The sequence below is a fragment of the Triturus cristatus genome, chromosome 7 (genome assembly GCF_964204655.1).
Source record: "Triturus cristatus chromosome 7, aTriCri1.1, whole genome shotgun sequence".
NCBI lineage: Eukaryota > Metazoa > Chordata > Amphibia > Caudata > Salamandridae > Triturus > Triturus cristatus.
Window position 1 is genome coordinate 1,612,133,276 of NC_140590.1, and position 12,355 is coordinate 1,612,145,630.

The window sequence follows — 12,355 nt, forward strand, 5'->3', positions numbered from 1 at the left end:
TCTGACCCCTAAGTTCTTCGCCCAACCTCTAGGGGAGGGAGCTTCTCCTAGTTCTGATGGCCACCAGTCAGAAGCCCACAGTTCTTCTGCCTTGCCAAACAGCAGTATCTCCGTTTTGGAGGAGTTAATTTGCAGAAAGTTCTTCCTCATCCAGCTTGCTATGCTAGTCATACAGTTTATGAACTTAGCTTTAGTTACAGCAGGATCATTCTCTAAGTGCACTATCAGCTGCGTATCATCAGCGTAAGATATGGTTTCAAACCCACAATTCCCGATGATTGAGGCCAAGGGGACGACATATAGATTGAATAATGTAGGGCTCAATATAGAGCCTTGTGGGACCCCCTTATCCTCCGCAGCTGTATGTGACACATAGGAGTCCAACAGGACACATTGTGTTCTGTCGGAGAGATAGTTCTGGATCCATTTAAAGGCCAGACCTCCGACACCAATCTCTCGAAGCCTGTTCAGCAGGATACGATGAGAGATGGTGTCGAAGGCTGCCGACAGGTCCAGCAGCACTAACATAACTAGAGAGTCCTTATCCAGTGACATCCTGAGCGTGTCAGTAACCTCTAATAAGGCGGCCTCATTGCTGTAAGAAGCACGGAAGCCGGACTGAGATGGATCCAATATCTTGTTCTGTTCTAAATAACTGGAAAGATGTCAGTTGATTAAGGTCTCCATGATTTTAGAACAGCAAGGGAGAAGGGAAATAGGCCTGTAATTCTGTAGGTCCGTAGGGTCTGCTAGAGCTTTTTTAAGCAGGGGCTTAATACGTGCATTTTTTCCATTTACATGGAAAGGTGGCCGTTTCTAATGAGAAATTACAGATATCTGCCAGGGTGTCCGCTAGGACTGGGGCTAGCTCAGACATAACCATAGGTGGTACCGGGTCTAAAGCCGAACCCGATTTTGCCTGCGACAGTAGGACACCCACCCGTTTCCCCGTAATGATGGGGAACCGGGGATTGGCTCGAGGGAATTTCTCTCGTGGGTATCCTCTTCCGGGCCAAAGGAGCGATCTATTGTATCGATCTTAATAGTGAAATGGGTCGCTAAATGATCACAAAGCTCCTGTGTGGCTGGGGGGAGAGGATAATTCGCCCGTGGATTTGTGAACTCCTTCAAGATGGTAAAGAGCTCCCGTGACGAGTCCTTGGCTCCTATAATGCGGGAGCCTAAATAGGCTCTCCTAGTTGCATTGCAGCTATTTAAATAAATTCTATGGGCCTCTCGATAACACCGCTCGGATTTTCCCCATTTTCTATCATTTATCCTACATAAGGCTTTCTCCTTTATTAATGCATCTGTATACCACGGGGTAGGAGCTGCTCTAGCCTGGATTTTTACCATCTTCAATGGTGCAATCGAGTTGAGGACCTGTTATAGAGGCCTCAAATAGTTCTAAAGCCAGGTCACAGTCATTACAGTTAAACAATGCAGGGGGGGTATAGATCCTGCTAAAGGCAGAGGCTGTTACCTTTTCCCAAACTTTACGAAGTTCTTTACGGGGTTGCAGAAGACCATGCGGTTTCAAGGGGGCCCAGGAAAAATGTAATACTGAGTGATCTGTCCAGTCTACCCCTAGCGGGGGATCTACTCTTAAATCCGAGATGTTGGAGAAGATGGTATCCAGTACATGACCTGCCAGATGAGTTGGACTAGCTCCTCTAGATAAAAGCTCAAGGGACTCTATGGCTGCAAGCAAGCTGGCCGACTCTACATTAGCGAGAGCCTCCAGATGGTGATTGAAGTCCCCTACAAGTAGGAACTTGTTTGATTGCAGCATAACTGGAGCAAGCCTCTCCAATAGTGCTGTACAGAATTCTCTCTGGTTTCCTCCAAGAGGGTGATTCACTAGATCTAATGTCCATTCAATCGTATGTGCTCGCTGCACTCTGAAAATCAATAGCTCTGAATTGGGGGTAGAGACAGTGTCAAGGGTCATAATATGATATGGGGGGGGGGGGGGGGGGGGGGGGGGTGGAAGGACTACACAAGGACCCGGTTAGAAGAATTACCAAAAATGCACTTCATTATAGGATTACAAGGACATAAACTAGTTGAATTCCACCTAAGAAAAGTGAAAGAACCCTCAAAGATGCTAAAGGGATAAAAATAACCTACATTTATGGAAAGGTTTTCCATGCCAAGTTTAGAAAGCAACTTACTGAAATTTTGGAACGGCTGAAACTTTTCCTATAAAGAAAATACATTTACTCTTGAACCACAGTAAAAAAAAAAAAAACTAAAAAACATAAGATGCTGTGTTGTGAAGTAAAAACATTAGACTTTTTCAATACAAATAAATGCTTGATAGATCCATTATTGATACTGACAGAGTCCACATTTAAAGCGGAGACCTCTTCATCACTAGTCCAGATGCACTCTCTCATTTGGCTTTTCCCTTAAAATGTTTAAGCTGATCTAGGTTTCATCGCCCATCTACAAATGACCTACTACACTATTCACAAAAGTAATTAGTTCATATGGGTTTTCGGTCTTTTCAAGTATGTTGAGCTAGTATGTACATGTGAAATATAGAATTACTCTTTACCTTTTAAGGTACATGTAATATACTTTCTAAAGTACACATCTCTTGCATTTTTCTAGATCGAGAACGCTGCAACTCATGGATTGATTTGGAATAGCACACATCAATGTTATACATCTGGTTTACTTAGTTATACATATCATCTTTAAGAACTGTCTTTACATTCCTAGACAAACAAAGAACACAAATAAATAAACAGACTCATTGTACAATCTTGGTGCAGAAGGAGTAATGACAAAAGGGAAAACAATCCTAAGGTCCATGAAAAGAGAGAAGTGGCTCACCAAGACTGTTTACCTTTTCTGAATATTTAGCAAGCACAAAACTACAGCATCCACCTTTTTCTCTGGAATGAGACCAATGCACAATGTGGAAACTTTCTCCCACCTTCCAAACATTGATCCAGTCTATGGTTGTTAGCTACACGTTTCAGCATATCTTTCTCACCAGGAGCATGCCTAGAGATGTACAGTGAATCCAGGAAGTTTTCAGCAGGGACATTCCACCAACATCTGCTCTGCACTGCCCCATTTTGCACAAGCTTCACACAATATGAGGAATGGATAGGGAGCTAGGCATGCCCTATCCCAGCTTCTTCTTGCCCACTTGCACAAGTATCCTTGCCAAGGGGTTTGTGTGCAGATTTGTTTTCCCCTTCAGAGTTCAGCTTTTCTCTGTCACTTCAAGAAGAAGCCTTGAATTCCAGTCATACCCTTACAGGGCCTCACTTGTCTTCTGAAGGGTATGTGAAACAATATACATTTCATAGTAACATCCAGCAAAAGTCACATGGTTCAGTGCTTTGTTCGGTTGTGAGAGAGAGGAGGAAGATTTCTAGAGAGTGAGAGAAGGACAGCGAGAGAAAGAAATAGAAAGAGAGAGAGGTACTGAGGGCAAGAGAACGCAGGAGCAAAGTTGACTCGAGACATACTGGATGTTGGAAGATGAATTCTAATATGAAAGGAATGCTTAAGGAATTTCAACCACAAACCAATTACGGCAGGCCTTTCTATGCAAGAATGTGGCCAAGTGAAACAGATGCAGTCCAACGTGGCATCACTACTGTAGTGTGCTGCATCTTATTTAATTCAACCTTGTGGCATCTGGAGCCATAGGTACGATGTTAGCCTAATATCTGAGGTAGATAGTAAGTGCAACTATTGTTAACCTGCTGCAGTACTATACCAACGATGTAGAGAAGACAACCTTTCCAGACATAGACGACAGCATCCACCAGGGTAAAACACCAAACCTGTCACACAACCAGAGGCCCCATTACCCTGTGGAAGGGAATCGTTGCCTTAGTCGTGGAGGTGTCAAATCTACTTTCTAGGTGAACCATTTCATTCCCAGCCAACATCCAAGAAGTGCTATCATAAGCTCTGGCATAGAGGCACAGTCATACAAGTACAGTGACTCAACCAAATACCAAGCTCAAGAAGCAGACATAAACCCCCAAAGTTAGAGAAACAACCCTTAAGCCCAATTTCTCAACCAAGACAAGGATCCAGATTTGCTATGAGTAGCCAACCAACAAAGGGATGGTCTTAAAGGTACACGCACTGAATCCCAACCAACCTTGAGAGGCACTGCTAGAAGCCTCTTCTCTGGAGGGAGAGAAACAGCCCTAAAGGTACACTATTCCAGATCTGTTGAGCCTCCAGGAGCACAAATAGTTGCAATGAAGGAACCCTGCACTAGTCAAGAGGCAAAAGTGCTGTTAACTAGGTACAAGGAAATTCAGCACTATTTTAAATCATGCCATGTTTTCAAAGACACTTTCTTAAGCTTCAGTTGTGGAGGTGATGTAAAGGTACACAAAGTACACCATTTCAACCTTGGCCAGCCTCCAAAGGCACTGCCTGAAAGCCTATCCCTAGAGGCAGAGATAAAGTCCTATATTTTTACTATTATAGTCCCCAAGCCTTCAGAAGCACTATCTGAAGCCTCTGCCCCCCTCCAAGCAGTGCTGCTCTCCACAAGGTACATTACATCAACACCAAGCTAGCTTTCAGAAACACTGCAGTAACCTCTGTAAGAAGCTTCAGTCCTGCATGAGGTGCCACTGTCCTGAAGATCCCTCATGCCCCGCCACACCTCCAGAAGCACTGCAGTCCTAGAGGGAGAGAAACCGTCCAAAAGGTACACAATCCAAGCCACAAACAAGGCCCCAATTGGATTTTCAGTAGCCTTCACCCCACCAGTAGTGTTCCATTTCTTAAGGTATTCTCTCAGCCCAAGCCTAGCCTTCAAAAGCAATGGAAGAAGCCTCATCCTTGTAGGCGGTGTTACTGCCATGAAGGTATAGTTTCATGCCCTGCCAAATCCTCCAGAAAACCCACACCCGATGGGAGGGAATTGCCATAAAGGTACACTAATCCAGCATAAGCCAAGGCTCCAGAAGCATTGTCTAACCTAGACGCAGATGCCCAAGTACTAACCACAAGATATATGGAAAAGAAACACAATTTCAAACCCACCCTAATCGTCAGAAGCATTGTCAGACTGAGATTAGGGAAATTTACCCTAGTTGTAGAGGCACTACCCACATGCTACAGATACGTGTGCCACCTCGCCACACAACTTTGGCTGCACTATCTGCCAGTGGCAGAGAGAACCTACCCCAGTCTCAGAGGCAATGTCCACATGGTACACAGGCATGCCTTAAGAAGCACAGTAAGAGGTTATTGGCAGAGACTTGTTTCAGCCACGAAGGCATGAGTACAATTCTCCTGGTACGTACAGTACATACAGAACAAGTGCTATCCCAGCTTCAGCCAAGCACCCAGAAGCACGGCCAGCAGGGAACAGCATTACAATAGCCCAAAAAGCTATTAGCGAAGTACATAAGGAGTAAGGCCCATACTTGATCAAGCAGTGGACACCAGAAAATCACACGTGGATACATAGCAGTAACGTTAGCACAGTTAAGTCAAGAGATCCTACACCAAATGCATACATTGGATATATAGTTGCAGGATTAGGAAGGTAAACCCAGAACATCAGCTCTAATCCACGGGTGGCTACATAGTTGCCAAGTTAGGATGGTAAACCAAGAAAACCATTTCTAATGCAGAAGTGGGTGCACTGTTTTGAGATTAGGAAAATGTGCTACGTTCCCCATTGCAAACTCAATTAAATATGCAGCAGTCCAGTTAGGACGGTTAATCAATGAACACCTCACAAATCCATAAGTAAATACAGAGCCATAAATTTGGGAAATAAATCATCTCTATTTCTGGAGTTGATAAAGAATGGTCAAGGTAGGAAGGTAAATACTAGTTCCAACCTAAGAGCGGGTACAAAATGTCTGGTCAGAACAGTAAACTAAGGAACACCACCCCAAACCGATATGAGATATGAAGACTAGGGCAGAAAACTTATGAATCCCCACCCATGAGTAGTTATGTGGCACTAATAGCAGCAGAGTATAAAAGAGGGCAAGCGATGAATAGCGTTCCTATCAGTAAAATAAACAGAGGAATACCACACTTGTCTTACCACTTAATGCACAGAAACAATGTCAGCAGGATAGTTCACGAAAACCATAACAGACTGACAACTGGATGCACTGCAGTACCGTCAGCACTGGAAACTAAGGAACACCATTCCAGAGGTATGAATAAGTAATAAATGCTTACATGTAATGTGAGCATTGTGCACCAAGAGGAACCACTGTAGTCCTACTTGTTTCCAGTAAAGGAAAGCCAGTACACTATTCCAACCCCATTAACGGATAGATAAGGAATGCCACCATGGTACACATATAAAGACTGTCCCAGAAGCTCCGAACATGATGGTCAGCGTGATACCCCAACAATCGCCTGAGTCTATAAACTGGGGCATAGCAGTGCTGCTAACCAACTTAAATGGTAACCTCCAATTAATGTTTTCTAAGCAACAGTAACAACTTAATATTGAGAAGCCTTGTCCTGCTGTCATTAATTAAAGTTCATTCAGCAAGGTGATCTATCGATCATTCTCTCTGGCCCAACAAAGGAAACACAATGGTCTTGATCATCTGGTACACACAGAGGATCTCTTGGTCAATACCCAGGCATGAATTGCAAATGAAGGCACAGAAACCGGATTACCAGGATTAAGAACTAAATTAGAGCTGCAGTAAGGTATAGACACAGTATCATCCCTTCACACTAGTGTCATAACTAGTGGCAGGTGGCCGTTACGTACCTGAGAATATTTGAGATCATGAGAAAGAAGCCACACACACACACACACAACAATACTCTTTTGCAATAAATTAAAATTGGAAGTAAAGTGCTAAATATACTTGTGTTTAAATACATAAAACAAACACTCGTCTCAAACATCCCCAGCTACAGCCTAATGAAACTTTCTCTTGCAGAAAGCTATCCACAACAACACAGGTCCGCGCCCATGACCGATCAGCTGCTATGCCACTCAATAGTAATTCATTCAAAACAGCAGCTTCATCACACAAAATCAGAACACCCCTTCACCTATCATTAAGAAATAACTCTGGACCAATCCATGACCAACAGTCTTGGAAACAGGGAAACCTGCACCTGGACTCAATCGCCCAAATGGTATGAGAATCTATCACAAGTACATAAGCCTCCACTCTACTCTGCTATCAATCTGCCGAATACCTGCTTACATTTAGGTCACCCATATACCTTCACAGAGATGTCCAGTGTCAAATATATAGACACTCTCTTGTGAGTTTGAGTGAAGATTTGAAATCTGTCCAATTCAGTCTGTAGATCCCTTCTGGGAGTCTGTCAATTGAATCCTGCTAGTGATAAGCTCACCCTAACTCCCTTTTAAGCAGTATCCTTGAATTCCTTTTAAAAATTCTCATTTAACCAAAAGGTAATGATTTAGAGGGAGTATCTTACTGAATGAGATGAAGAACTTGGTGCTCGGATTTGTAATGAACAACACTGCAAACAATCGACAAAGCTGGTTCTAGGACAGCTAAAACCAAATAAAATACTAAGGCATGGCAAGGTGAAAAGGAAATGCACAAATTCTTCTGCCTTGACTCTCAAAGTACCTACTTGGTACATATACTGCTCATCACCCTCTGCGCGGCTTTACACCAAAGCTACCTTCCTTTCTTGATCCTAAATTTCTGCACGCACTGAAGTCTTGTGTTATGCAATCTTGCTCTGCCTGCCCCCTGGCTCTATCTGCAGTCCTCCAGAATCGTCTCCCTTTCTCCTGATTATTCTGTAGTATATTCCACCATCTCAGTCTTTACTGTCCCTCCCATTTTTTACTGTCTCCACATGGAGTTTCAGTTCTTCCCTACATTCCCCTGAGGTGTACACTTCCAGATGGAAATAGCTAAGGTGCAGTCTGTGGAGGGAGCACCAGAGGCAAGGTCTCCATTCTGAAAAGATATACAGTGAGCCCAAGAATTCCAGATTGATGTCACAGTTTCTGTTGGACTTTCAGGCAGAATTAATATATGCAAAACAAGTCCAAACTTGTAACTACAGCATTTAGGAGACCAAAAAGAAGTTCAACTGCAAAAAGCCTCTGACTGGTTAGGAGTTCTTCGGTCAGAGGCACACTGCAGATGAATGCCCTTGCTCTATGTTGCTGTTGGTTAGTCCCTGGCCTGCATAAATGAGCACACAACATGCTCGACAAAGTGTCATGGCTTTACTTTGGAACTAATCCACGTGACTGCGGATAGAGCTGAGAGCTAGAAGTGCTGGTTGATGATGATGAAGATGTTGCCGAACGTCTCCCAGTCTTAGGCCTGCAGAGAAAGAAACTGATGTCACTAATGATAAACAGAACAATACAGTCCCATAGGGACACTGACATGAGCTTACAGATGATGATCCTACCTAGACTTTGACTTCTTGTTAGCGATGCTCTCGAAAGTCGACGCGTCCACATGAAGGTCATCCTCTTCCTGTAGTGCTGCTTCCAGGGCTGCCTGCACTTTAGGGGCAACCGCCGGACCCTCATAGTCCCGAGTCGTACGACTGGGCATATCTAGCTCCAGCAGCACAATGTTCTCGGCCTAGAAAAGTAATGAACATCACTAGTTATAGGTTTACTATTTGGTCTACCAGCAATGATTGCTTAGTTCAACTATTAACACTTCTAAGGGATCAATATCACAAATCCTCATCCCTCTAACAGAATTCAATTCAATTATAAATTTTATTCGATATGTAAAAAACAATATCACAAAAGTACACGTATATTAAAAGAAATGAAGTAGAATAATAAAATACCGTGAAGGCACATATAAAAACGTTAAAAACATTCAGAAGAGTACAAGTAGGCATAATTACAATAATTTAACACCCATCATGCAGTCATTTAAGTAAGAAATACACAAGCGTTGAATCTTGTGTCATCTAAGGTTGCATTGAAGCCCTCACTCTCACGATCACTTTTAGGTAAGAGGAAACAACAGCAATGGCTAAGGGATTGTCCAATGTTTTTAATTTATAATAGGCCGCTCTACAAGATTGTAATCCCCATGATTTAAAGTAAGGATTTCAGGTAGGTTGCCCTCGGCAATTGATAAAACCTACAAAACAAAATGCAATGGATGTTAGATTGTGTTGAGAGGCCATCGCAAGGGCATTTCTCTAGGTTGCTGGACCAACAGTTTTGATTAGGGAATGTTAATAGTCTGAAGAAAGTGTCAGTGGGAAAACGAGGTACAAGCATGCGAATAAAAGGAGATGGTATTAAAAATAAATACTGCTGGGTCCCTTGTGTAGTGGTAGAATGTTGATGATCAACTACCGTGCTCTTATGTTTTTCAGATGACCATCGTCGGCTAATCAGGTGGCTTAGGACTAGTTGTTTTAGTGTAACTCTAGATATTTTATTTAAAGTGGATGGATCAGAAAAAAATTCAGGATGCCCTAAGTCAAATGACTGGTTTCTTACATATTTCAACCACTTGCTATTATCAGCCTCGTTCAGGCTAAGGCAATCTGTGATGATTTCCCTATTTAGATTGGTCTCCTGGTTGGTCCAGACTTTATGCCATAGGATGATGGGGGAAGAATTTATGATGTCCGTGATGTATGTAAGACCAAGTTCATCATGTACCACGTATGTAGATTTACCGCGTGGGACAGCCAGGAGGTAACGTAAAAAAGAGTTCTCAAGAGCGTTGAATATGGTCGGCATGCTCAATTCCCCAAATCCCAGATCCATAAATGCCAGTCGAAATGCACTTGGCCTTGTAGATCTGTAATAAGGGATTAATCGGACGTCCCCCTAGCTTTTTTGAGAAGTTAGTCAACGCACCTATAGCTTTAGAAAACAATTCCCCTAGCTTGGGCGGCAGCCAGCCAGGAGCCCCTCTTGTCGAAGATAATGCCCAGATAGGGGAACCTATCAGTGCTTTCCAACTTTCTGCCGTTTAAAAAAATGGAGCGTTGTTTCTTTCTAATCCCTGAGCCACAAGACATGGTAAAGGTTTTGGAGGCGTTAACGTTTAAGCCTCTTTGTGACATAAAGTCGGTGAATTCTCCTACTGCCCTTTGTAGCCCCATACAAGTCTGTGACATGATTGCTGCATCGTCCAAGTAGAGGAGTATCTGTATCGGTTTCCCGTTTATGGTGGGGTAGTCATGGTAAGTTTTATTAAGATTGTGACCAACAGAGTTTATATATAGAGTGTAAAAAGTAAAGGGGCTAGTATACAGCCCTGTCTTACACCTCTCCGAATATAAAACTTATCAGAGCATTCTCCGCATCTACCATATCTAACGCGGGCTGATGCTCCCCTATAGAGTTCCTTGATGAATGAAAGGATAGGGGGCTCTAGGCCGATCTCTGCGAGAGCTTCCCAGAGCAGCTCATGATCAACGCAGAACTGAGATCTACGAAAGTCACAAAGAGATTTCCCTTTTTAGCCTGAGTGAATTTGGCAATTATAAGGGCCAAGTTCAAGCCTTGTTCAATAGTGCCTTTGCCGTGTCTAAAGCCATATTGTAGATTGGAAATAATATTTCCCTCACTTATCAGGTCCTGGATTCTATTTAAAATGATTCTCCCTGCAACTTTCATCAGGGAGTCGAGCAGCGAAATTGGGCGGTAATTGGAGGGATTGTTCCTGTCACCTTTTTTAAAAAAAATCGGCACTACGACCGCCTCAGGCCAGGTGGGTATGAAACCCGTGACATTCAAGGAATTTAGGACGTTGGTAAGCAAGGGAGCCCAGAGGTCCAGCTGTGATTTAAATACATCTATTGGTACACAGTCCGGACCGGGAGCCTTCCCAGAGGGGCTTTCCTTCAATGCCACAAGTACCTCTTCACATTCGAAAAGGATGTCTAGAGGAAAAAAGACTAGAAATGTTTGACTCTTGCTGAGGGTTGAGATAACTCATCAATACACCCGCCGGTTCCTTGGGGTCTGATATATTATATAAGGTGCCAAAATGTCTAACCCAGGTTTCTTCAGGTATGGCTGAATCAATCTTGGGGGGCTGGGTGCACTGCAAGAAAGGGGCATTTACTGCCTTCCAAAAGGCAGTATTGTCCCTTTTGTTGGAAGCCTCCTGTAAGACTAGCCAGGCCTCTGTTTTCAACTGGTTTTTCCTAGCTAGTCGAGCTGCACGATAGTTTTGTCTAGCTTGCCGTATTTCTGTCTGGTTTCTTGGGTTAGTATGTAGGGCCGTTTTTAAAAGTTTCAGAGCTTTAGTACAGGTCCTATTAAACCTGCCTTGCCTACACGGTAGAACTTTCCTTGGGGCCCGTGCGAGTAATCTTTTGATCTCCAGCGTGATTATAGAGAAGGAATGACTAATTGCCTGGGGGTTTTCTGTTGTTGAAAGACATGTCTGAATATGGGCATATGTGTTTTTAACCAGTGATTGGAGGAAAACTATGGGGACTACTTTATCCCATTTTAAATGAAACCCATTTATAGTTGCCAACTTATGTGGCGGGGTATGAGGAGGATTCTTCCTTACGTTGGAGATAACATATGGATTTAATTTTAAGGTCACCACAATAGGGTAATGGTCACTGAGAGCAATATCGAGGGTCTCCCAGTTGAGTATAATCCCTGAATACCTAGAAGATAATAAGGTATAATCAATTGTAGAGTGGCAACCTCTCCCGTTATAAGTCGGTTTAAAACACTTCGGTGGGCAACACAACTCATTCGCATATGATAAGTTAAAATGATATATTAAACCATTTAATAAGTCCCCTAATTTAGTATGCGAAAAATGGGTAAGTGGGTCATCCCTGCCGATATCCAGGCCACAAGTGCCCTTGTTGCTCTGTGTGCACAGGGGGCAATTAAAATCCCCCACCCAGAAAAGCAGCATGTCTGTTTTGAGCTGATCCTCTATTTTTATTAAATCAGCCTTTAAGCTATTGAGGACCGATTCATAAAGGGGGCTTGGGATGTTATTATAAAAATTAACCAGGATGATGTTTTTAAAAGCGCCCCTTGTAAGGGCAATAATTTGATAATTTTCAGTCCAAGTATAATTTACGTGTCAGCCCACATTCGACAGAAATACATGTCGAAAGCCCCCCCTTATTTCTGCCATGTGGGCTAGGAAAAGCTGGGGTATGTAAGGTCTTATACCCCAAAAGGTGAAGCTCATTAATGGACCAAGTTTCCTGTAGGCAGATAATACTATGACGAGACACAATTTGGACCCATAAAGGATTGGTCAATTTGTCAAGAAGACCTGCCACATTCCAGGATAATAAACTGTCCCCCAGTGTGGACTTTTTTTTACAGGTATTACCATTCTTGGTGTCCTCCTGAATCTTATTAGTTTCTTGAGATAAAGGGGGGGTTAAA

At 43.1% G+C, this 12,355-nt stretch overlaps 1 protein-coding gene across 1 annotated transcript in view; it reads right to left on the reverse strand.

Annotated features, from left to right (window-relative positions):
• Nucleotides 1-2,664: 2,664 nt before the first annotated feature.
• Nucleotides 2,665-12,355, reverse strand: part of KIF3B (kinesin family member 3B) — a 112,891-nt gene continuing 103,200 nt past the window's right edge. Inside the window, exons 8-9 of the mRNA XM_085619494.1 lie at nt 8,401-8,579; nt 2,665-8,309 (exon numbers count right to left, since the gene is read on the reverse strand). Of these exons, the coding sequence (XP_085475620.1) occupies nt 8,210-8,309; nt 8,401-8,579 (279 nt within the window). The 3' untranslated portion in view covers nt 2,665-8,209. The remainder of the gene's footprint in view (nt 8,310-8,400; nt 8,580-12,355) is intronic.